The sequence below is a fragment of the Salmo salar genome, chromosome 03 (assembly GCF_965601325.2).
Source record: "Salmo salar chromosome 03, fSalSal1, whole genome shotgun sequence".
Lineage (NCBI taxonomy): Eukaryota > Metazoa > Chordata > Actinopteri > Salmoniformes > Salmonidae > Salmo > Salmo salar.
In genome coordinates this window covers 15,467,162-15,494,190 of record NC_138293.1, presented here as the reverse complement: position 1 = coordinate 15,494,190, position 27,029 = coordinate 15,467,162, and the positions used below count along the sequence as shown (strand labels likewise).

Sequence of the window (27,029 nt, the reverse complement as noted above, 5' to 3'; positions counted from 1 at the left end):
AGTGTTCTTTGTTTTGAAGTTATTTCTTTGTTGTTGTAATATCGCAAACTGCCATGGTGGATTCCAGCTAGCTAAGCTCCAGTGTCTTTGGAGATGTGGGCTCCAATCCCACCACAGCCATCAAATGTAAATGGTTTGAATACAGGCCACTTGTCAAATCAGTTTATTGGTTGCGTACACAGGTAAGTAGGTGTTGTAGTGGTTGCAGTGAAATGCTTATGTTACTAGCTGCTAACAAGTCAGTAAACTACAAACAACTTGTGTAGTATTGTAGTAAATGGGTATCGATCTTCTGCCTGGCTGCCCAGACTCCTTGTTCCAAGAAAACACTACGTCATGCCCCCAGATGTTAGTTTCAGTGGAGGCTGGTGGGAAGAGCTATAGGAGGACGGTCTCATTGTAATGGCTGGAATGGAAAAACATGGAACGGAGTCGACCATGTGGTTTCCATATTTTTGATTCCATTCCACATTCCACAGTCTCCACATTGACTTTGGATCTGCGAACACATTCAAGGCTGTCTGATTAGTCCATAAACCGATTGGTTGGGCCAGAGCCAGAACACACGTGGTTAGAGCGTTGGACTAGTAACCGAAAGGTTGCACGATCGAATCCCCGAGCTGAAGGTAAAAATCTGTCGTTCTGCCCCTGAACAAGGCAGTTAACCCACAGTTCCTAGGCCGTCATTGAAAATAAGAATTTGTTCTTATCTGACTTGCCTAGTTAAATAAAGGTAAGATAAATAAATGGAAAAAAAGCGTTGGTTTGAAAATTAATTGGCTTTGATACTCTGATTGGTTAGAGACTATCCAATCGCTGACTTTTTGTACAATAGCCCTCGTCACCACAAAGGACTTCAACGATGGCAGTCTCAGACTGAAGTATGTAGTGACAGAGCAGCGGAAGTCGTCATGATAATCGATCTGCGTCACTAATCCACTATGGGACTCAGTAGATATTTGGAAATGGTACCCCTGTTGCTTCTCTCTCCTGATACAAATGTTTATATTTCAGACACACCAGTGAAGCTCACCCCGAGGGAACTGCCTAATTTAAAGACGGACCCTACGAAGGGCAACAGCAGTACAAGCCCGGCTCCACAAAAAGTCACCATCCCCTCCACCAGCAATCACGCAGCGACCATTTTGGCTCAACCCCAGTCGCACAGAAACGGCCACCTCCCAGTAGTGGCTCCCCCGGCCAGGACCGGTCCTTCCGCTCAGCCTGTCCGAAAGCTGGGGGTGGCCAGCCTCCTCTTCCACAAGACCCAGAGCCCCAAGGAGAACCTGCAGGTCCACAGCTACGCCCGTGAGAACCAGCAGCCGATTCACCACACCCAGCTCCACGTGCACAGTTACGCCAGGGAGCATCTGCCACGGCACCTCCAACCCCACCTTCAACTCAAGGCCCAGCTCCAGTCCCAAGTCAAAGCCGGGCAGCAGGAGTCCCAGGTCCCATTCACCAAAGATGAGCATATCCAGGCCGAAGCACAGAGTCCCAGTAAGGGAGAACAGGTTGAAACCAAGGCCCAGACCCAAGGCCTCAGTAAGTGGCAGCAGCCAGGCGAGGCCCAGGCTCGGGAGGAGAAGTCTGAAGCTAAGGCCCCTAGCAGCCCGGAGCCTGTCCAGACCCACGCACACACCAGGCCAACCAAGAGGGCAGAGGTCAGGAGGGACAGTTGGAAGGTTAGTTTACCCTCTTTCATGATTCTATCTTTAGAAGTTATTCATGTTTGGTTATGGGTTTGTGATGATAGTAGAGACTGATATTAGAGGCGAATATGTTAAAGATTAAAATGACATTGATGTTTTCACACTTGCCATACAATAGAAAAAGGCATTAGATGTGGAAACGACTCATGAGCCAGCTGATGGTCACTCATCCTCTTCCTGTCTCTTTCCTCAGCGATGTCTTTCCCCCGTGCAGGCGGAGTTAACTTTAATCAAGCAGACAAACTTCAACTTAAGTAAGCCGATGATTTTACATCCAAGTAAACTGACTAACTCAAGTCCAAGTAAGCAGACGGACGGCAAGCGCGTGAAGAGCAAACAATGTCCTCTCCTCCGCCAGCTGCCCAAACAGCACCCACTCCTCAGCTCCAGTGAAAGCCACAGTGATGATGGTGAGCACCTGCTTGTGGTGCGTTAGAACAGTATCCCATCATGGACTTCTATAACCAGCAACCGTTTCAACACAAGTACATATTCACAGTGATAGAACAGGGCCCTAGTCTTTCTTTCTCCTCTCTTCTAACCTCCTCCGTTACTCTCTCCCACCTCTATCTTGTAGATGAGCTGTATGTGGATATGAAGGATGAACCAGAGGAGATGGAGGAGTGGGCCAAGCCCCTGGCCCAGCTGTGGCAGAGCCGACCTTACAACCCCCAGGCGGAGAGATCGTACAACCAGCGCATGGGCCTGCAGGCCCCCTACTGCTCCATCTGCCTGCTCTTCCACACATACGACCAGGTAGAGTGGAGAGGTCCTTGGTCTTATACTGTAGCTGTTGTTAATGGGCCCTCAATACAGCTGTTAATTAGGTTTTTTTTATTAAAAAAAAAAAAGTTTTACTTTGAATTATCAATTTGTTTTTATGTACCTTCTAAAGATATTTGGGCAACAGAAAAGCAATTCAGCCACCAAGCCAGCTGTGCACAATAGTAGTCGTAGAAATTACAATTTGACCTTTAATAATACGCATCCCTCTCCAGTCGCAGTCTAGCAGCAACCCCAGCTACACTGTAAAAGGCCGGCGCGGGGGCAGACAGAGGTCCAAGCCCCTGATCCCGGAGATGTGTTTCAGCACCACCAATGACAAGACCAACAGCAGCAGCGCCCAGGGCCAACTCTACACCCCTCACCTGGAGGAGGACGGCACCAGCCTGCTGGTCAGCTGTTCCCAGTGCTGCGTCCGCATCCACGCCAGTCAGTAGCTACTGTCTCATTCACAATCCCCAAGTTTGAAGCCTGTTCCATGTGTTTCATTTGTAATTTACTGTAGTACTCCAGATTTCAATGAATAGTAGTTCATTCACATCCGTTGTTAGACAGCATTGATAATCACTAATATGCTCTTGCTGAATTCCATTTAATTCACATCAACAGTCTAACACCAATGTTTAGAGCATTTAATTTATTTTAGAATTATTTTCTCAATCGTCATTGAAATGACTAACAACAAATTGAAACTAGTGTAGAAATAATGTACCTGCGGAACAGAACAAATATAAATAATGTTGTTTATTATTATTACATTGAGTCTCTTGACTCTGTCCCTCTTGCTAACAGTCATCAACTAAAGCTAGACAGTCTCGGAGCATTGGAAATTCCGTTTGATAGAGGACTATTTTTTGCAAATTATGACGGCGAGGAAATCTAATCAGTTTTAAGTGCGGTGAAGACTGAATGTGGCCCCGCGGGGCAAAATGAGTTTGACACCCCTGTGCTTAATGTGTTCCATATGTTTCATGTAATCAATGAGATGCTCTCAAGGAATACCAGTTCATGTCAGAGTTCAGTAATCAATCCAGAATGTCCATTCTCATTTATTAACAATGATTTACTGCAATGACGTGCACTTTAATCAATTGATTTGCATGACAAATAAATGCTAAGTGCCTGTGGAACTTGTCATTCACATCAGTGCCTTTTGTCACCTCTGTCAATAGAAAATGGCTTCTAATGTTTTCCTTGACCTTGTTTCCCTGGTGTCCCTCAGGTTGCTATGGAGTGTCTGTTGACCAAGTGTCAGACGATTGGATGTGTGCCCGCTGTGAAGCCAACGCTTTGACTGAGGTCAGTACTGCAATGAAGTACAAGTGAAACCATATCACTACACAAGCTTATCAACACTACATGATCTTAGTTCTACGTCACACACATACTAGCACCCTACTGACAATGGCGTGGGATAGGATAATGTTGTAACTCATGTGCATTCAAACTCTTCAGAGATTCTAGAACTAAGAATATTGAAGGAAGAAGGCTGACAACAAGAAAGGATAGGATTACAGTGCTTTCAGAAAGTATTCACACCGCTTGCGTTTTTACACATTTTGTTACAGCCTGAATATAAAATGAATTAAATTGAGATTTTTTTTTTGTCCCTGGCTTACACACAATTTAATTTCTCCCTTAATGTTAGTGGAATGATGTTTTTTTAAAATGTTTACAAATTAATTAAAAATCCAAAGCTGAAAAATGTGTTGCATCTAAGTATTTAACCCTTTTGTTATGGCAACCCTAAATAAGCTCAGGAGTAAAACTGTGCTTAACAATTCACATAAGTTGCATAAACTCACTGTGTGCAATAGTGTTTAACATGCTTTTTGAATGACTACCTCATCTCTGTACCCTACACATATAAAATGACCTGTAAGGTCCCACAGTCGAGCAGTGAATTTCCAACATAGATTCAACCACAAAGACCAGGGAGGTTTTCCAATGCCTCGCAAAGAAGGGCATCTATTGGTAGATGTGTAAAAAAAATATAAAAAGCAGACATTGAATATCCCTTTGAACATAGGGAATTTATTAATTACAATACACCCAGTCTCTACAAAGATACAGGCGTCCTTCCTAACACAGTTGCCGTTTTTTGTATGTTTATTCCAAAACATGCATCCTGTTTACAACAAGGCACTGAAGTAATACTGGGGGGAAAAAATGGCAAAGCAATTCACTTTTTGCTCTGAATACAAAGTGTTAAATTTGGAGCAAATCCAATATAACACATTACTGAGTACCACTCTCTATTTTTTCAAGCATACTGGTGGCTGCATCATGTTATGGGTATGCTTGTAATCATTAAGGACTGGGTAGTTTTTCAGGATAAAAAAGAAACGAAATGGAGCTAAGCATAGGCAAAGTCCTAGAGGAAAATCTGCTTCAGTCTGCTTTGCACCAGACACAGGGAGATTAATTCACCTTTCAGTAGAACAATAACCTAAAACACTTTTGACTTAAATCTGCTTGAAAACCTGAAACTGGTTGTCTGGTAATGGTCAGCAACCAATTTGACAGAGCTTGAAGAATTTTGAAAAGCTTAATAATGGGCAAATGTTGCACAATCCAGGTGTGGAAAGCTCTCAGAGATTTAGAGACCCAGAAGGACTGTAATCACTGCCAAAGGTGATTCTAACATGTATTGACTCAGTGATGAATACTTATCTAATCAAGAGATATTAGAGTTTTATTTCTCATGATTCTTTTACAAATGTAAACATTTTTCTTCCACTTCGACATTAGAGTATTTTCTCGATCGTTGACAAAAAATGACAATCAAATCCATTTTAATCCCACTTCATAACCTAACAAAATGAGGAAAGTTGAGGGGTGTGAATACTTTCTGAAGGCACTGTAGATAACAGCAGAGACAAACGTATACATATGTGTATGTTAATCCTAGAATTAAGCCTTGAAAGTGGAGGATTCATGTTCAATTAACAATACACTTCTGTAGATGTAGGACCAATATTGTCAGAAAATAAAAATGGTTAGAATGACTGAAGCTAGCACCTTCTCCAGTTATTGCTCAATGACTCTGCTTTCCCTCTGGGATGACTTCAACAGAAGCCAGAGTTTTTAATTGCAAAATACAGAATAACAAACCGTTAAATAATTCCTCAGCTGCGCACCACAAGTTCTATCCTGTACCGAGTCTCACACACCAAGTCATGAATCATATTTACATTTACATTTAACATTTAAGTCATTTAGCAGACGCTCTTATCCAGAGCGACTTACAAATTGGTGCATTCACCTTATAATATCCAGTGGAACAACCACTTTACAATAGTGCATCTAAATATTTTACGGGGGGGTTAGAAGGATTACTTTATCCTATCCCAGGTATTCCTTAAAGAGGTGGGGTTTCAGGTGTCTCCGGAAGGTGGTGATTGACTCCGCTGTCCTGGCGTCGTGAGGGAGCTTGTTCCACCATTGGGGTGCCAGAGCAGCGAACAGTTTTGACTGGGCTGAGCGGGAACTGTGCTTCCTCAGAGGTAGGGAGGCGAGCAGGCCAGAGGTGGATGAACGCAGTGCCCTTGTTTGGGTGTAGGGCCTGATCAGAGCCTGAAGGTACGGAGGTGCCGTTCCCCTCACAGCTCCGTAGGCAAGCACCATGGTCTTGTAGCGGATGCGAGCTTCGACTGGAAGCCAGTGGAGAGAGCGGAGGAGCGGGGTGACATGAGAGAACTTGGGAAGGTTGAACACCAGACGGGCTGCGGCGTTCTGGATGAGTTGTAGGGGTTTAATGGCACAGGCAGGGAGCCCAGCCAACAACGAGTTGCAGTAATCCAGACGGGAGATGACAAGTGCCTGGATTAGGACCTGCGCCGCTTCCTGTGTGAGGCAGGGTCGTACTCTGCGAATGTTGTAGAGCATGAACCTACAGGATCGGGTCACCGCCTTGATGTTAGTGGAGAACGACAGGGTGTTGTCCAGGGTCACGCCGAGGCTCTTAGCACTCTGGGAGGAGGACACAAGGGAGTTGTCAACCGTGATGGCGAGATCATGGAACGGGCAGTCCTTCCCCGGGAGGAAGAGCAGCTCCGTCTTGCCGAGGTTCAGCTTGAGGTGGTGATCCGTCATCCACACTGATATGTCTGCCAGACATGCAGAGATGCGATTCGCCACCTGGTTGTCAGAAGGGGGAAAGGAGAAGATTAATTGTGTGTCATCTGCATAGCAACGATATGAGAGACCATGTGAGGATATGACAGAGCCAAGTGACTTGGTGTATAGCGAGAATAGGAGTGGGCCTAGAACAGAGCCCTGGGGGACACCAGTGGTGAGAGCACGTGGTGCGGATACAGATTCTCGCCACGCCACCTGGTAGGAGCGACCTGTCAGGTAGGACGCAATCCAAGCGTGGGCCGCGCCGGAGATGCCCAGCTCGGAGAGGGTGGAGAGGAGGATCTGATGGTTCACGGTATCAAAGGCAGCAGATAGATCTAGAAGGATGAGAGCAGAGGAGAGAGAGTTAGCTTTAGCAGTGCGGAGAGCCTCCGTGACACAGAGAAGAGCAGTCTCAGTTGAATGCCCAGTCTTGAAACCTGACTGATTAGGATCAAGAAGGTCATTCTGAGAGAGATAGCAAGAGAGCTGGCCAAGGACGGCACGTTCAAGAGTTTTGGAAAGAAAGGAGAGAAGGGATACTGGTCTGTAGTTGTTGACATCGGAGGGATCGAGTGTAGGTTTTTTCAGAAGGGGTGCAACTCTCGCTCTCTTGAAGACGGAAGGGACGTAGCCAGCGGTCAACGATGAGTTGATGAGCGAGGTGAGGTAGGGGAGAAGGTCTCCGGAAATGGTCTGGAGAAGAGAGGAGGGGATAGGGTCAAGTGGGCAGGTTGTTGGGCGGCCGGCCGTCACAAGACGCGAGATTTCATCTGGAGAGAGAGGGGAGAAAGAGGTCAAAGCACAGGGTAGGGCAGTGTGAGCAGGACCAGCGGTGTCGTTTGACTTAGCAAACGAGGATCGGATGTCGTCAACCTTCTTTTCAAAATGGTTGACGAAGTCATCCGCAGAGAGGGAGGAGGGGGGGGGGGGAGGGGGAGGAGGATTCAGGAGGGAGGAGAAGGTAGCAAAGAGCTTCCTAGGGTTAGAGGCAGATGCTTGGAGTTTAGAGTGGTAGAAAGTGGCTTTAGCAGCAGAGACAGAAGAGGAAAATGTAGAGAGGAGGGAGTGAAAGGATGCCAGGTCCGCAGGAAGGCGAGTTTTCCTCCATTTCCGCTCGGCTGCCCGGAGCCCTGTTCTGTGAGCTTGCAGTGAGTCGTCGAGCCACGGAGCAGGAGGGGAGGACCGAGCCGGCCTGGAGGATAGGGGACAGAGGAAATCAAAGGATGCAGAGAGGGAGGAGAGGAGGGTTGAGGAGGCAGAATCAGGAGATAGGTTGGAGAAGGTTTGAGCAGAGGGAAGAGATGATAGGATGGAAGAGGAGAGAGTAGTGGGAGAGAGAGAGCGAAGGTTGGGACGGCGCAATACCATCCGAGTAGGGGCAGAGTGAGAAGTGTTGGATGAGAGGGAAAAGGATACAAGGTAGTGGTCGGAGATTTGGAGGGGAGTTGCAATGAGATTAGTGGAAGAACAGCATCTAGTAAAGATGAGGTCAAGCGTATTGCCTGCCTTGTGAGTAGGGGGGGAAGGTGAGAGGGTGAGGTCGAAAGAGGAGAGGAGTGGAAAGAAGGAGGCAGAGAGGAATGAGTCGAAGGTAGACGTGGGGAGGTTAAAGTCACCCAGAACTGTGAGAGGTGAGCCATCCTCAGGAAAGGAACTTATCAAGGCGTCAAGCTCATTGATGAACTCTCCAAGGGAACCTGGAGGGCGATAAATGATAAGGATGTTAAGCTTGAAAGGGCTGGTAACTGTGACAGCATGGAATTCAAATGAGGAGATAGACAGATGGGTCAGGGGAGAAAGAGAGAATGTCCACTTATGTCCACTTATATTTTGGACGTATGATTCTTGATTAATTAATGGACTATTTAGTGAATTTAATTTCTCCCTCTGAATACGGCTACCTGTCAAGCCGTGAAATATGTCTCTTTTCGATGACCTCCCAACTTGATATAACCAAGTTTATCCACTAGATGACAGTGTTGTCTAAGGGAACGGTCATGAACATTCCTACTTTTAACTCTGTGGTACCCAGTGTGTTTGAGCAAAACCAGGAGCAGAATCGCTGATCTTTATCACTTCAGTAATTATTTGGGATGCAAGGTGATTTGTAGATCAGTGATTCTGTGCAGTCCAACTAAGTTAATTATAAACCATGCATTGTACCTAAACTGTATGTGTAAACATGTATATGCAGGGCCCAGCTGTAAAAGAGAACTTGGTCTCAGTCTGTGTTCCTTGTTGAAATAAATGTATAATAAATTGCCGTAGCTCTTACTTGTGGACATGCACATGTCTGGCTTACCCCCGCCACTAACTGTAAAGTTACTGATTGACCAGAGTTAGCTTAACGTCCTACGTCCACAAGAGTTACCCATTACAAGATGCTGGAAAACCCACTGCCAGGCAGCCCAGCGAGGAATGTACATCGCAGTACTCTGGACAGCTTTCTTTATGAAGGGCATTGCCACAGACAACGTGGAGAAAAGTTTCACATGAATAAATAGAACATTCAGCTAATTAATTTTTGTCGGTTAGTATTTGGTATTTTATTAGGATCTCCATTAGCTGCTGCAAAAGCAGCAGCTACTCTTCCTGGGGTCCACACAAAGCATGAAACATGACATAATACAGAACATTAATAAACAACAACAGCTCAAGGATGGAACTACATAATTTATTAACTCACTGGCACCAAGTGGCAAGAACTGGGTATGTTTTAATGATTACCAATTAAATAAAATACTATATAATTACCATTTTACTATGTCATTTACTGTATACAGTTGAAGTGTATGTATACTTCCGACTAAGGTTGGAGTCATTAAAACTCGTTTTTCAACAACTCCACAAACTATAGTTTTGGCAAGTCGGTTAGGACATCTACTTGGTGCATGACACAAGTAATTTTTCCAACAATTGTTTACAGACAGATTATTTCACTTTTAATTCACTATCACAATTCCAGTGGGTCAGAAGTTTACATACACTAAGTTGACTGTGCCTTTAAAACAGCATGGAAAATTCCGGAAAATGATGTCATGGCTTTAGAAGCTTCTGATAGGCTAATTGACATAATTTGAGTCAATTGGAGGTGTACCTGTGGATGTTTTTCAAGGCCTACTTCCAAACTCAGTGCCTCTTTGCTTGACATCATGGGAAAATCAAAAGAAATCAGCCACGACCTCAGAAAATAAATTGTAGACCTCCACAAGTCTGGTTCATCCTTGGGAGCAATTTCCAAACGCCTGAAGATACCACGTTCATCTGTACAAACAATAGTACGCAAGTATAAACACCATGGGACCACGCAGCCGTCATAGCGCTCAGGAAGGAGACGCGTTCTGTCTCCGAGAGATGAACGTACTTTAGTGCAAAAAGTGCAAATCAATCCCAGAACAACAGCAAAGGACCTTGTGACGATGCTGGAGGAAACCGGTACAAAAGTATCTATATCCACAGTAAAACGAGTCCTATATCGACATAACCCGAATGGCCGCTCAGCAAGGAAGAAGCCACTGCTCCAAAAACTCTATAAAAAAGCCAGACTACAGTTTGCAACTGCACATGGGGACAAAGATCATACTTTTTGGAGAAATATCCTCTGGTCTGATGAAACAAAAATAGAACTGTTTGGCCATTATGACCATTGTCATGTTTGGAGGAAAAAGGGGGACGCTTGCAAGCCGAAGAACACCATCCCAACCGTGAAGCGCAGGGGTGGCAGCATCATGTTGTGGGGGTGCTTTGCTGCAGGAGGGACTGGTGCACTTCACAAAAGGAAGTACAATTTTGTGGATATAGTGAAGCAACTTCTCAAGACATCAGTCAGGAAGTTTAAGCTTGGTCGCAAATGGGTCTTCCGAATGGACAAGTCAAGGTATTGGAGTGGCCATCACAAAGCCCTGACCTCAATCCCATAGAAAATGTGTGGGCAGAACTGTGTGTGTGTGTGTGTGTGTGTGTGTGTGTGTGTGTGTGTGTGTGTGAGCAAGGATGCCTACAAACCTGACTCAGTTACACCAGCTCTGTCAGGAGGAATGGGCCAAAATTCACCCAACTTATTGTGGGAAGCTTGTGGAAGGCTACCTGAAACGTTTGACCCAAGTTAAACAATTTAAAGGCAATGCTACCACATACTAATTGAGTGCATGTAAACTTCTGACCCACTGGGAATGTGATGAAAGAAATAAAAGCTGAAATAAATAATTCTCTACTATTATTCTGACATTTCACATTCTTAAAATGAAGTGGTGATCCTAACTGATCTAAGACAGGGAATTTTTACTAGGATTAAATGTCAGGAATTGTGAAAAACTGAGTTTAAATGTATTTGGCTAAGGTGTCTGTAATCTTCTGACTTCAGCTGTACATACCACATAAATGACTATAACATTAAGTGTATCCAAAATGTGATGTTAAACACTAGGTCAGAGGTCATCTGTGTGCGTCTTTTGCTCCCTCAGGACTGCTGCCTGTGTTCACTGCGAGGGGGAGCTCTACAGAGAGCCAACAATGACAAGTGAGTATAGTACAGCGATTTGAGGAGCTACCCATTTAATGGAGGCCTCAAGCTCTAGGCTAAATACATTTTGTTTCACCGACGCTACAACCACTCTAGTCTGGTGTTTGGTATTTTATTAGGATCCCCAGTCTGTAGCCAGTGGTCACACTTTACCCTCCCCGCTGAATCTAGGACACTTCAGTCAATGAAAAAGGCAGGGAATGCCTGTAGACCAAGCTAGCCTTCTCCTCTATCTAGTCAAGTCTCTGTAATGGCTTGTGACAGTGAGGAGCCTGTGCTAGTCTACAGTAAGATTGTATTATATATTGAAGGATGATGTCCTCAATAGCATAACGATATATAATAGAAACGTGTTTTTGTCTAGGCCACATGTGATGCTAACATTTTTGTATGTTAACAAAATAAATGTTTAATATAGCCTACCCTTAAAAAAAAATATTGTTTTTGTCCATATTAGTAATAAATAACATCATTATGTTGTAATTTCCTTGAATTGGGAATGAAGGCTCAGTGGACACTTTCTCCTGATGTGTCACACACCTATAGTCTGTTTATTGTGCTGATCTGTTTCCTGTGACACACACACACAGGTGGGTGCACGTGCTGTGTTCACTCGTGGTCCTGGAGGCGCGCTTCGTGAACATCGCCGAACGCAGTCCCGTGGACCTCAGTTACATCCCTCTTGCCAGGTTCCAGCTGGTGAGCTCCTGTTCCTCAATGGTCACAGTCAGGACCACAACACTACTTCTGTGCAGGGCCTAAAATGTGTTTAGATTTTGGCATTGGTGGTTAAGATGTCTATTTCAACAGCCGCGTTGGTGGGTGGTCAGGGCTCCACAGTGCGAGCATTTCACTCGTATTTGTGAATGAAAATAGTCAAGGATGATCACATTTATAGTAAAATAAATGCTGTATTAGCTGGGGGTTTTTCTAAGTATTTCTGCTGTTTTGTTTCATAGCTGGTACATTTTATTGCACAAAGTCAAAGAACTACGAATCCTATATAGCCTATTCCACCTCGCGCTGCGATACTGTCTGGCTGGGGGTATAACAAAAGTGAGAATTTGTGTTTCTTGGCTATTTACATTTGTTTTGTTCACAAGCTAGGTTGTTTTTCTATGTTTGAGTTTCATTTGCTCGGGAAGACGACACTTTTACTAGTCAGATTCAATCTCAGACACCTTATCACAGTAACATCTGGCCCTTAAAGAGGCAGGTGAACATTTCTCTCATCTATGATATTTTGGTTAAAAGACAGGTCACAAAATGTTTTATTATACAATATACTACATTACTACTTACTAGTAATACATTTGTTTTTAGAAACATTACAAAGCATGCTCATCTGTTTTTGTGTGTTATGTTGGTTTAAAGTTAGCTAAAAAACAATATTTTGGTTGGTAAACACTGAGTCATGGGAGATTTTGAAATCTACCTTCCACAGTGGCTGGTGGGGAGAAGTTATTTTAGGCCCTGCTTCTGTGTATCGACTTGCTGTCATTTAATTCTCACGGTTGTCATTTAACAGTGGTTTTCTCAACTGCTGAGAGATACAGAATTCAAGTTCCCCATAGTCCTAAACTCAAATGAGAAAAGTCTAACTATTTTCCATATGATGGGTATTGTTCCATTTTCCATATAAATATTTGCCTATGCTGGTGCCATTTGGTAATTTTTTAAATTTTATTAGGACCCCCATTAGCTACTGCTAAAGCAGCAGTTATTCTTCCTGGGGTTCACACAAAACATGAAACATGACATCATACAGAACATTGATAGACAAGTACACACACCTGTTCAACAGTTTTGGGTCACTTAGAAATGTCCGTGTTTTGAAAGAAAAACACTTTTTTTTTTGTTAATTAGAATAACATCAAATTGATCAGAAATACAGTGTAGACATTGTTAATGTTGTAAATGACTGTTGTAGCTGGAAACGGCAGATTAAAAAAAAAAAATTCAATACAGAGGCGTACAGAGGCCCATTATCAGCAACCATCATTCCTGTGTTCCAATGGCACGTTGTGTTAGTTAATCCAAGTTTATCATTTTAAAAGGTTAATTGATCATTAGAAAAACCTATTGCAAATATGTTAGTACAGCTGAAAACTGTTCTGATTTAAAGAAGCAACAAAACTGGCCTTTAGACTTGTTGAGTATCTGGAGCATCAGCATTTGTTGGTTCGATTACAGGATCAAAATGGCCAGAAACAAAGAACTTTCTTCTGAAACTCGTCAGTATATTCTTGTTCAATTAAAAATCTGCCGTTTCCAGCTACAATAGTCATTTACAACATTATCAATGTCTACACTGTATTTCTGATCAATTTTATGTTATTTTAATGGACAAAAAATGTGCTTTTCTAAGTGACCCCAAACTTTTGAACAGTTGTGGACAGAATTACATACATTCATGCCTGAACATTCCATGCTCCTAATCATCATCATCATCATCAATGTTAATATCTATACTGCAGCCATTCATGTTTTCTCATACGTTCTCTACTGCTTCCTCTAAGCCGGCCCTGATATCCTGATCCCACAGCCACCAGTGTTCTGTAAACACAAGAGGGAATCAAACTTGTTTAACAAGGTCCGTGTCCTTGGTCTTTCAGTCTGACATCAATACTGTGTCTAATCATGTGGCGTTCCACCGAGGTCGTTGACTCCTGCTCAGTTCCCCTGATGTGAACAAAGCCACACATCATGCAATCACACATACAACCTGCTCATGCATACAGTTTCACTATCCTGCTAATATGTAACCTTTTATTTAACAAGGCAAGTCAGTTAAGAACAAAGTCTTATTTACAGTGGGTTAAGAATAACGGCCTACCGGGGAACAGTGGGTTAACTGCCTTGTTCAGGGGCAAAACGACAGATTTTTACCTTGTCAGCTCGGGGATTCGATCCCGCAACCTTTCGGTTACTGGCCCAACGCTGTAACCACTAGGCTACCTGCCGTCCCTGAATATGAAACAAACAAACATGGAGCTTCTCCAAGGGTCCTTCACTCCCATTCAGTTCACGAAATGAACATAATAATTTGTCATATGGGCCTTCACCGGAGTCCTTCAGCCCCTGCTCATATGAAATGAGCCAAATAGGCCTCTCAAAAGGAGTTTCCAGCTAAGGCTTCTCCTCAGCAACCATGAACAGTGCCTCATATGGAGCTTCACCAAGGGTTCATGTTGGTGGGCCAGTCTGTTTTCATGGCTGTCACTTCTTACTCTGACCCAGACCACTTCAGTGTGATTGCTTTGTTTGTCCAGTTTGGTCTACAGTGAGGAAGTGGACTGTATGTATTTATTGGAGTCATATTCTAAACTGGACTGGGAACAACAGACAATGGGTCATCTGGGAGCTTGTAATGGTGAGAAAGGAAACGTAATTTCCTATGTCCTCGTCTCCTTCCCCCTCCCCTGTTTCTTTCCCTTTATCCCACCTTCCATCTGGCCCTCTCCTCCTACTCCTCCCACTGGTGATCCTCCTCTACTTCCTCGCCCTCCCTCCCTCCTTATTCTCATCTCCCCCTCTTTCTTGTCACTGACTCTTCCCTACAACCTTTTCAACTCCCACTGCACTTCTCCTCCCCCTCTTCCACTTTCCTCACCCCCCTGCAGAAGTGTTTCTACTGTAAGCGGCGGGTGAAGAGGGATGTTGGCTGCTGTGTTCAGTGTTCCCATGGCCGCTGCACCACTGCCTTCCACCCCACCTGCGCCCAGGCGGCTGGCCAGCTCATGCAGCCTGATGACTGGCCCTTCATCGTCCACGTCACCTGCTACAGGCACAAGTCACCCGTCCTACCAGAGGTAGCTTCTACGGGGGTGGGGGTAAACCATTGGTTCAGGGAAGCATTGCATCATGTTTGTAAATGGTCAGAAGTGTCTTCTGACTCTTTTTGTCCCAAAAGCAACAATTTTCATAGAAATAACTCCTGCACATAGGTTTACCTCTGCATATTTAATTTCTTGGCTTTTGTTATTGCCGCCACCATCAATTGGTTAATAGATATTATTTGTATAGCAGAAATGACATGTATCTTAGTTGTCAGGTTGGAAACCAGTTTGACGCCAGACTAGGTGAAACAACAGGTCAAATCATTCTTCCCTAATAAAATATTGAGCAGCAACAGAAACCAGAGACCATGTGGCCATAGGAACATTGCTTCCCTTCCCCTAGAGTGAGAACTGGCAAGCCCAAGCACGTACAGATATTTTGTCATGCGACATGAAGGATCACGTTTACCCTTTGTCCTGATTCCTGCTGTGAGCATTGTGTCAGCAAGTCAGAACACATTGCAGATTCAATCAATGACATACAATCCCCTGGTGTAGAGTTACTGTTGTGGGTTAGCCTATCAATCATTCTCGACTCTGATTTAGATTTCTTGTCTTTCTATACAGCTATGTAGCCTAGGCCAGTGTTTCCCAACTCCAGTCCTTGAGTATCCCCAACAGCAGACATTTTTCTGCGTGTGGGCGTCTGGCAGCGTGTGGGCGTCTGGCAGCGTGTGGGCGTCTGGCAGCGTGTGGGCGTCTGGCAGCGTCTGGCAGCGTGTGGGCGTCTGGCTGCGTGTGGGCGTCTGGCACATGACTAAGTCGCTTTTTGTAAAACTGCTAAAAGGCATTTATTATTATTCAACTTGTCAGCTAATCATCAGGCCCTCAATGAGTTGAATCGGGTGAGTTTGTCTGGGGCAACAACACAATGTGTGCTGTTGAGGGACTGGAGTTGGAGACACTGCCATTGGTTGAATCATCTGCAGCACGTGTTCAACTCATTCCACAGAGAGCCGAGTGTCTGCGGGTTTTCGCTCCACCCTTGCACTTGATTAATTACCTGGTTGTCTTGGTCTTAATTGAAAGGAAAAAACAAAAACCCGCAGATACGCGGCTCTTCGTGGAATGAGTTGGACACCCTATGATCTATGGCCCTTCTGCTCTACACTGTATTCAACTGGGTTTTTCGCCTCTGGGGCAGTACGAAAGGCAAGTCAGGTTCCAAATATCAATCCTCCACATAACGTAGTATACAGACAACACATTCTGATTCCCAAACATTATACAGACATCACAATGTGTGTGTGAGTACTATATAAAAAGCTATATCTATAAACGATTGCATGTTGCAGACGGATTGTTTCTTTTATACTAATACTCCCGTAATTGGCAACGGTTGGAACAGAGCGAAGATCAACGCTTCTGTCTCTGAAGTAGTCAGTCAGTGCCGCAGGCTGCACAATATTTCCTCTAACGTGCTGCAGGCTCTCTAGCTTTTGTCGAAGCTCAGTGCTTTAAATAGCTAGTTGGGCAGGGGAAGTTATGCTATAGTTGAACCGAAGACGTGTGCAGAGATCAAGCTAATGTTCAGTGAAATACAAATGAATCTTCTCGGAACTTTTTTTTTCTTCACCGATGGCGTATGCATTGTCTAGATTTAAATACCTCTGCTGAATGAACTTTAAAATAAGCTGTTAGATGTCTCACGTGACCAGAACAATTAACCACTACTGAAATAGCTTTTATGAATCCTCTTTAGTTTATTTCCTCTTACCAAATGTAATATATTCATCAACTGGAAATATACGCTGTGTGTTATCTTTATGGTATAACAATTGTAGGCTAACTCTTTAATCTCCCAGTGTAATAAGGCAGCCATGCAAGATTTTATTTCTAAACTGAGTTAACCGAGGGCTAAGGCATTGTCTGGTTTTTAATACTTTAGCTGAGTTCAAAAGCATACAGTGGGTATAGAAAGTCACCACCCCCTTTAAAATTGTTCACCTTTTGTTGCCTTACAGCCTGAAATGAAAACGCATCAAATCAGACTTTTTCAGCTTTATTAACACACAGTAACCCACGTGATTTGCTGACAGAGGTAAAATCGAGCACACATCCATGCAATCTCCATAGACAAACATTGGGAGTTGAATGGCCTTACTGAAGAGTTGAGTGACTTTCAACATGGCACCGTCATAGGATGCCACCTTTGCAACAAGTCAGTTCATCAAATGTCTGCCCTGCTAGAGCTGCCCCGGTCCACTATAAGTGCTGTTATTGGGAAGTGGAAATGTCTAGGCGCAACAATGGCTAAGCTGCGAAGTGGTAGGCCACACAAGCTCACAGAATGGGACCGCCGAGTGCTGAAGCGCGTACAAATCGTCTGTCCTTGGTTGCAACACTCACTACCTAGCTCCAACCTGCCTCTGGAAGCAATGTCGGCACAAGAACTGTTCGTCGGGAGCTTCATGAAATGGGTTTCCATGGCCGAGCAGCCGAACACAAGCCTAAGATCACCATGCGCAATGCCAAGCGTCGGCTGGAGTGGTGTAAAGCTCGCCGCCATTGGACTCTGGAGCAGTGGAATTGTGTTCTCTGGAATGATGAATCACGCTTCTCCATCTGGCAGTCCGACGGACGAATCTGGGTTTGGCGGATGCCAGGAGAACACTACCTGTAAATAATGGTCTGTGGCTGTGTTTCATGGTTCGGGCTAGGCCCCTTAGTTCCAGTGAAGGGAAATCTTAATGCTACAGCATAGTGACATTCTAGATGATTCTGTGCTTTCAACTTTGTGGCAACAGTTTGGGGAAGGCAGTTTCCTGTTTCAGCATGACAATACCTTCCGTGCACAAAGTGACTTCCATACAGAAATGTTTTGTCAAGATTGGTGTGGAAGAACTTGAATGACCTGAGCCCTGACCTCAACCCCTTCGGGATTAATTGGAACGCCGACTGCGAGCCATGTCTAATCGCCCAACATCAGTAACCGACCTCACTAATGCTCTTGTGGCTGAATGGAAGCAAGTCCCTGCAGCAATGTTCCCACATCTAGTGCAAAGCCTTCCCAGAAGAGTGGAGGCTGTTATAGCAGCAAAGGGGGGGACCAAATCATTAGTGCCCATGATTTTGGAGTGAGATGTTCAACGAGCAAGTGTCCACATACTAAATATTACATTTTATTTATCTAAATGTATGGCTCTTAAAAGAAGAAATTGTTAGATGTTAACAAACGAGTAGCTTTTATGGATCCACATTCCTTAATTTGTTTCCACTTACCAAATGTCATATTCGTTTAACGGTGTCTGGTCTTTATGGTCCTCTGTTTATGGTGCTATATGGAGTGCTTGATCTTTGACCTCATGTCCTCCTAGCGTAATAAGGCGGCCATGCAAGAGCTTGAGGTCGGCCAGCAGGTTATCTGTAAGCATAAAAATGGGCGCTACTACCAGTGTGAGGTGCTGGAGCTGACCACCGCCACCTTCTACGAGGTCGTCTTCGACGACGGCTCCTACAGCGACAACCTCTTCCCTGAGGACATTGAGGTGAGGAAACTATACCTTTATCGTTGGATGCATGCGACAGCCACAAGTTCTGAAGCTTTATCTGGGGGTGTTGAGAAACATCAGAAGACATCTGTGTTGTTTGCTGTAACAAATAGACAATGCAGTTGTATTGACATTTAAATATATTCTAAGCAAACTAATCACTATGGCAACAAATGAAACTAAGTTTTGCCTGAAACATTTCCTTTCTAAATGTTGTATTACAATGAGGAGCCCTAATGCACCAGTGTCAATAGATCAGTCTGCTTTTATCAGTGCAAGCCGTGGCATTCAGTGGTATGGCAAACGCAGTGGTAGTATTGGTCATAGAAATTGACCAATCCTAAAAAGTGGAAACAAATCAATCCAGTTGTGATGTGGGCTATATTGACTTGATTTAATGGTCCTGGCATATTTAACTGTGGCTCACTGAACTAATACGATGGCTCTTGTCTACGGTTTGGTTTCAGAACCGGGACTGCGTCAAGCTGGGCCCGCCAGCAGTGGGCGACGTGGTGCAGGTGCGCTGGACGGACAATCTGCTGTACGGGGCCAAGTTTGTCGCATCGCACTCCATCCTTATGTACCAGGTAATAGGGACCACATTCACTTATTTACCTTTATTTTAACTAGGCAAGTCAGTTAAGCACACATTCTTATTTACAATGACAGCCTACCCTGCCAAATTAACTTCCTCATTTCAACCACATTCAGGCTGTGCGCCATAGTGATGCGCAGGTTGACTCGTAACCTGCAGTTATATCCGCGGGGCGGGCGAGTTTAGGGTCATGAAATATTGTGTGGATGAATGGCTGATGGATGGGTGGCGGACAGGGTGAATATAAATAAGAAATTGTACAAAAATCCGTAATTGTATATAATTCTTGTGCAATTCATATCTAGAAGAACTACATTGAGGTTTTTCTTTAATTATTTGTATCTGGCATTAGTGCTTACGTTTTAGGGCCTAACTGTACGCGCGCCAAATAGGCTACACAAATGTTTTTGTTTCAACTACTCTTAAGATATCACGGGATCTGTCAGTCTAATTGAGGAGGGTTTGAGCACAAGAGAACAACCAGAGATTAAAAATACTGTGCAAAAATAAGGTTTTATTTACACGTTTACTCCAGTGAAAATAGTGTAGGTGAATATTTACAGAAGTGGCTTAGAATTGTTCCAAAAGTAACTTTCTGGTAGCTTGTTGCAGTCGACAAAAAGGACAAAATGTCAAAATAAAGAACAATAGCACGCAGTAGTAACCAACAGCTATGAAAGGCAAAACGCATTTAAGCAGGCCAAGAACTCACGCAACACATATTGCCTTAACAGCAGCTTGTAACCCAGCACACCCAATTGGAGAGAAACCATACCAATGCGTACTTTAAGTGGATCCATTGATAGATCATCATTCTAGACACTAAAAGGAAACAGACATTTTAGTAATTTAGCAGAAGCTCTTATCCAGAGCGACTTACAGGAGGAATTAGGGTTATTAAGGGACTTCTTCAAGGTCACATTTTTTTTTCACCTAGTCGGCTCAAATTCCAACCAGCGCTCTTAGCCGCTAGGCTACGAATGTTAACACCTACAGATGTCGCCACAATAAACTTAAAGCTACAATATGTAACTTTTTGGGTGACCTGACCAAATTCACATAAAATGTGACTTATAGAAATTTTATTCCCATAGAAAGCAAGTCTAAAAAGCGGTAGATCTGTGCTATTTCTAAGCTTCCCATTTGACGTTTCGTTTCTATTTTTTTACTTTCGGTTTTGTACACCTGCTTCAAATAGCTGAAAGTAAAAAATAAAATAAAAATTAGAACTGGTTATGGAAAATATATTTCAGTGGTTTAGATGGTACAGTGATTCTCTACACATTGACTGCTTGTTTTGTCACAAATTGAAATGGGGCAAACAATTAGAATTTTAGAAACCAGGAAATGTCGCTGCCATTTCTGCATAGTGCACCTTTTGAGGATTACTTGCTACAGTTACTGGTTAAGCAATACAATGGATAATTGTCCTAATATAGTATGAATCCCAAACGGGACTAACCAATGCAATGACAGATTGCGTGAAATACAGAGAGGTGTGGCGTACGCGCACTAGTAACACTGCACTCCTGACACCGCTGGAGCTCTCAAACCAACATGTGGCATATTACAATGAGTGAAACTCCAAAAATAAATGGATAAACAAATGAAATGTGTTAGCTCTAATGGCACAAATGAATGGTGCACTCACAAGTTTAATGCAACTTATAGAAATGGAAATGTTTGTAGACTACTTGGCGCACATGGGGAATGGTGGTTCGACGTGATGAGAGCAGTAGAGCTTGCATCGTCACATACTGATCAATAGGCCATAATGTCCAATAAATAAACAAAATAGCCAAAATGTTGAAGAAAAAAACATAATTATGTAATACATTTAAGAGGAAAAAAAGGGAACCATACAGAGCATTTTTTTATATTTGTGGGTTGGAGTCTGGTGTAGGTGTCAACTTTATTCTGCGGTTGCGGACAGTTTATAAGCAATTGCAGGTGGCCGAACAAACAGCTGGCCTGTACACAACTAGGGCTCCTACCACGTTCAGCCCATACCAACAGATTCAGGGGGCTGACTTTTATAGAGAAATTGTGAGTGGGTTTGTGTAATTGGGTTGGCAAGTACAACGGTTCTGAAAACACATCAAACAATCATGTGGTCCTCCTCTGTACGGATTTGCGTAAATGTTTTTTTTTTTTTTCTTTAAAACATTTTTCCTTCTTGCTACTCTTTTCACATACTACAGTGCCTTGCAAAAGTATTCACCCCCTTGGCGTTTTTCCTATTTTGTTGCATCACAACCTGTAATGCACAAAATAGTCCAAATTGGTGAAGTGAAATTAAGAATTACTTGTTTCAAAAAATCGAAAAAATGGAGCGTGCATACAGTTGAAGTGGGAAGTTTACATACACCTTAACCAAATACATTTAAACTCAGTTTTTCACAATTCCTGACATTTAATCCTAGTAAAAATTCCCTGTCTTAGGTCAGTTAGGATCACCACTTTATTTTAAGAATGTGAAATGTCAGAATAATAGTAGTGATTTTATTTCAGCTTTTATTTCTTTCATCACATTCCCAGTGGGTCAGAAGTTTACATACACTCAATTAGTATTTGGTAGCATTGCCTTTAAATTGATTAACTTGGGTCAAACGTTTCGGGTAACCTTCCACAAGCTTCCCACAATAAGTTGGGTGAATTTTGTCCCATTCCTCCTGACAGAGCTGATGTAACTGAGTCAGGTTTGTAGGCCTCCTTGCTCGCACACGCTTTTTCAGTTCTGCCCACAAATTTTCTATGGGATTGAGGTCAGGGCTTTATGATGGCCACTCCAATACCTTGACTTTGTTGTCCTTAAGCCATTTTGCCAAAACTTTGGAAGTATGCTTGGGGTCATTGTCCATTTGGAAGACCCATTTACAACTGAACTTTAACTTCCTGACTGATGTCTTGAGATGTTGCTTCAATATATCCACATAATTTTCTTACCTCATGATGCCATCTATTTTGTGAAGTGCACCAGTCCCTCCTGCATCAAAGCGCCCCCACAACATGCTGCCACCTGCGTGCTTCACGGTTAGGATGGTGTTTTTCGGCTTGCAAGCCTCCACCTTTTTCCTCCAAACATAATGATGGTCATTATGGCCAAACAGTTCTATTTTTGTTTCATCAGACCAGAGGACATTTCTCCAAAAAGTACGATCTTTGTCCCCTTGTGCAGTTGCAAACCGTAGTCTGGATTTTTTTATGGTGGTTTTGGAGCAGTGGCTTCTTCCTTGCTGAGTGGCCTTTCAGGTTATATCGATATAGGACTCGTTTTACTGTGGATATAAATACTTTTACCTGTTTCCTCCAGCATCTTCACAAGGGCCTTTGCTGTTGTTCTGGGATTGATTTGCACTTTTCGCACCAAAGTACGTTAATCTCTAGGAGACAGAACGCATCTCCTTCCTGAGCGGTATGACGGCTGTGTGGTCCCATGGTGTTTATACTTGCGTACTATTGTTTGTACAGATGAACGTGGTATCTTCAGGCATTAGGAAATTGCTCCCAAGGATGAACCAGACTTGTGGAGGTCTCCAATTTCTTTTCTGAGGTCTTGGCTGATTTATTTTGATTTTCCCATCATGTCAAGCAAATAGGCACTGAGTTTGAAGGTAGGCCTTGAAATACATCCACAGGTACACCTCCAATTGACTCAAATGATGTCAATTAGCCTGTCAGAAGCTTTTAAAGCCATGACATAATTTTCAGGAATTTTCCAAGCTGTTTGAAGGCACAGTCAACTTAGTGTATGTAAACTTCACTTGAATTGTGATTAAGTGAAATAATCTGTCTGTAAACAATTGTTGGAAAAATGACAAATGTCAAAACTATAGTTTGTTAACAAGACATTTGTGGAGTGCTTGAAAAACAAGTTTTAATGACTTCAACCTAAGTGTATGTATTCACCCCCTTTTGCTATGAAGCCCCCATATAAGATCTAGTGCAATCAGTTACCTTCAGAAGTCACATAATTAGTTAGATTGCACACAGGTAGACTTTATTTAAGTGTCACATGATCTCAGTATATATACACACACCTGTTCTGAAAGGCCCCAGAGTCTGCAACACCACTAAGCAAGGGGCGCCACCTAGCAAGCGACACCATGAAAACCAAGGAGCTAACTAAACAGAACTGGGCTTTACAGAACAGTGCCTCAAAAAAATACATTGCTTAAAGAAAACAATAAGCAAACACATTTGGTGTTTGCCAAAAGGCATGTGGGAGACTCCCCAAACATATGGAAGAAGGTAGTCTGGTTAGATGAGACTAAAATTGCGCTTTTTGGCCATCAAGGAAAAAGCTATTTCTGGCGCAAACCCAACATCTCATCACCCCGAGAACACCATCCCCACATTGAAGCATGGTGGTAGCATCAGGCTCCGGGTATGTTTTTCATCGGCAGGGACTGGGGAAACTGGTCAGAATTGAAGGAATGATGGATGGCGTTAAATACAGGGATATTCTTGAGGGAAACCTGTTTGTCTTCCAGAGATTTGAGACTGGGACAGAGGTTCACCTTCCAGCAGGACAATGACCCTAAGCATACTGCTAAAGCAACACTCGAGTGGTTTAAGGGGAGACATTTAAATGTCTTGGAATGGCCTAGTCAAAGCCCAGACCTCAATCCAATAGAGAATCTGTGGTATGACATAATGATTGCTGTACACCAGCAGAACCCATCCAACTTGAAGGAGCTGGCAAAGTTTTGCCTTGAAGAGTGGGCAAAAATCCCAGTGGCTAGATGTGCCAAACTTATAGCGACATACCCCAAGAGACTTGAAGCTGTAATTGCTGCAAAAGGTGGCTCTACAAAGTATTGACTTTGGGGGGGTGAATAGTTATGCACGCTCAAGTTCAGTTTTTTTGTCTTATTTCTTGTTTGTTTCACAATAAAACATATTTTGCATCTTCAAAGTGGTAGGCATGATGTGTAAATCAAATGATACAAAAAAAATGAATTTTCATTCCAGGTTGTAAGGCTACAATATAGGAAAAATGCCAAGGGGGTTGAATACTTTCTCAAGCCATCGTAGTTAACATATTTTACACTTCATACTGCTGCATACACTTTGTTCCTTGTGACCAGGACAAATTCCAGGCCCTAATTTGGGTGCTGTTAACTGGTGTTTTTGATATACGGTGACTGAAGTACCCTCTTAAGTAACGTTGGATGGAAGCCTGTTTTTGCGTGACTTGTCATTGTTTTTTTGTGCTGACCTCAGATGGAGTTTGAGGACGGGTCGTCGTTGTCTGCCAAGAGGGAAGATGTCTACAGTCTAGACGAGGAGCTGCCCAAACGAGTCAAGTCCCGAATGGTGAGACGCGTCTCTCGCAATGTTCCTTAATCCAAACTGATTTATATCAGATTAGGTGATATGAAATCACGCATTTTTATGAGTTTTGATGAAAATTGGATTCGGTCCATGTTTATAATGCCAATCTATGTAAATGTATTTCTTAAATTCTATTCATAATAAACTCAGCAAAAAAAAGAAACATCCTCTCACTGACAACTGCGTTTATTTTCAGCAAACTTAACATGTGTAAATATTTGTATGAATCTAACAAGATTCAACAACTGAGACAAACCGAACAAGTTCCACAGACATGTGACTAACAGAAATTGAATGTGTCCCTGAACAAAGGGGGGGTCAAAATCAAAAGTAACAGTCAGCATCAGTCAGCATGGCCACCAGCTGCATTAGGTACCGCAGTGCATTTCCTCCTCATGGACTGCACCAAATTTGCCAGTTCTTGTTGTGAGATGTTATCCCACTCTTCCACCAAGGCACCTGCAAGTTCCCGGACATTTCTGGGGGGAATGGTCCTAGCCCTCACCCTCCGATCCAACAGGTCCCAGACGTGCTCAATAGGATTGAGATCCGGGCTCTTCGCTGGCCATGGCAGAACACTGACATTCCTGTCTTGCAGGAAATCACACACAGAATGAGCAGTATGGCTGGTGGCATTGTCATGCAGGAGGGTCATGTCAGGATGAGCCTTCAGGAAGGGTACCACATGAGGGAGGAGGTCTTCCCTGTAACGCACAGCGTTGATTGCCTGCAATGACAACAAGCTCAGTCCGATGATGCTGTGACACACAGCCCCAGACCATGACGGACCCTCCACCTCGATCCCGCTCCAGAGTACAGGCCTCGGTGTAACGCTCATTCCTTCGACGATAATCCGACCATCACCCACGGTGAGACAAAACTGCGACTCGTCAGTGAAGAGCACTTTTTGCCAGTCCTGTCTGGTCCAGCGACGGTGGGTTTGTGCCCATAGGCGACGTTGTTGCCGGTGATGTCTGGCAATGACCTGCCTTACAACAGGCCTACAAGCCCTCAGTCCAGCCTCTCTCAGCCTATTGCAGACAGTCTGAGCACTGATGGAGGGATTGTGCGTTCCTGGTGTAACTCGGGCAGTTGTTGTTGCCATCCGGTACCTGTCCCGCAGGTGTGATGTTCGGATGTACCGATCCTGTGCAGGTGTTGTTACACGTGGTCTGCCACTGCGAGGACGATCAGCTGTCCGTCCTGTCTCCCTGTAACGCTGTCTTAGGCCTCTCCCAGTACAGACATTGCAATTTATTGCCCTGGCCAATTCTTTGAAAGACAGGGTCCTGAAAAAGGGAAGTTTATTTTTTGCTGAGTTTACTATGTTAATGGCTCTTAACTCCTAGATAACTGGATGCTAATTTACTCATGGCCTCTCTCTCTCTTTCAGTCCAAGGCGTCAGACATGCGCTTCGACGGGATATTCACAGAGAAGGAGGTCAAGCAGGGCTCCAAGAGACAGCGAGTCATCAACTCCCGTTACAGAGAGGACTACATCGAGCCTCTCCTATACAGAGTTATGATGGAGTAACCCTCCTCTACTTTATGAACTCACCACACACCCAGAGAGGGGGGCATCTTTGGGGCACCCACAGCCTGGACAAGTGGCTCCAAACCTGGGTACTATTAGGAACAAACTCCCTCTCTGGGTGTGTAAGGCTTCCATGCCCCTGGGGCATTTTTTTAAACCACGGCTGGGATTTTAGGGGAGTTTTGGTTCTTTATGAAACTCCCGTATTTCTGTGAATTGTTTCTTCTTCCTCCTTCACTGTCTGTTAATGACAATAGGAACCATCAATGAATTAAGGTGGAATAGGAACATGCTGGGCATTTGTTTTGCGTTGCATTATATCATCTGACAACTTGCTGAGTCGGCATTCTAACCTCTAGCATTACCCATCCAAAAGCATTAATTTGACATTTTTACATAAGATGGTATTTCATAGTGCAGGTCATAATTCAATACGATTTTCAATAACATGCTGTTAACTGATTACAAAAAATCTGAAGTGCTTTGCAATACATTTTATGGACTTCATATTATCTCCAATAGGAATGTGCAGGTTTGATTGTGTTTACTGTGACAGTAGGAGGATGATCGAAGTTAGCAGGCCAAGCCTTAAGGGCAGTGTTTTCTTGTTGGGTTCAGTTTAGCTATACAACTTTAAAGCTTTGGATTTATTGCATTTACATTTGTCAGTTGTGCATGTTTGAGGACAACTGTTTTACCACAGCTCACTGCACTTACAATCTCCAAAAAATCCCCAAGATGTATTTATGTGGATAGGTGTTTATGTGCACATTTGTTCTCGTTTCTTGAATTGTTTAAAAAATATATATTGCCATCCCATGTTGAATTGGTAGTGTGTATTTGCCAAGGTTAGTCAAGTTACTCGTTCTGCTAAAAAGCACTTTTTACAATACCCCGTTCAAAGGCACTCGCATTTTTTTTGTCTTGCCCATTCATCCATGTCTCAAGGCTTAAAAATCCTTCTTTAACCAGTCTCCTCCCCTTCATCTACACTGACATCAATAAGGGATCATAGCATTCACCTGGTCAGTCTGTATATTTCTTTGCTTGCGGTAGCTGAAGTTTGCAATGGCTGTTTTTTAAAGAACTGAACC

General features: G+C 43.5%; 1 protein-coding gene across 2 annotated transcripts in view; it reads left to right on the top strand.

The window, feature by feature from the left end:
• Positions 1 to 26,761, top strand: part of LOC106598949 (lysine-specific demethylase 4A) — a 34,682-nt gene extending 7,921 nt beyond the window's left edge. For both annotated transcript variants that reach the window (XM_014189982.1, XM_014189981.1), the window contains exons 11-22: positions 1,015 to 1,685; positions 1,906 to 2,122; positions 2,290 to 2,468; positions 2,711 to 2,924; positions 3,718 to 3,794; positions 11,081 to 11,136; positions 11,730 to 11,838; positions 14,763 to 14,951; positions 18,296 to 18,466; positions 18,937 to 19,056; positions 24,291 to 24,383; positions 25,795 to 26,761. In XM_014189982.1, the coding sequence (XP_014045457.1) occupies positions 1,015 to 1,685; positions 1,906 to 2,122; positions 2,290 to 2,468; positions 2,711 to 2,924; positions 3,718 to 3,794; positions 11,081 to 11,136; positions 11,730 to 11,838; positions 14,763 to 14,951; positions 18,296 to 18,466; positions 18,937 to 19,056; positions 24,291 to 24,383; positions 25,795 to 25,935 (2,237 nt within the window). In that variant the 3' untranslated portion in view covers positions 25,936 to 26,761. The remainder of the gene's footprint in view (positions 1 to 1,014; positions 1,686 to 1,905; positions 2,123 to 2,289; positions 2,469 to 2,710; positions 2,925 to 3,717; positions 3,795 to 11,080; positions 11,137 to 11,729; positions 11,839 to 14,762; positions 14,952 to 18,295; positions 18,467 to 18,936; positions 19,057 to 24,290; positions 24,384 to 25,794) is intronic.
• Positions 26,762 to 27,029: the final 268 nt, after the last annotated feature.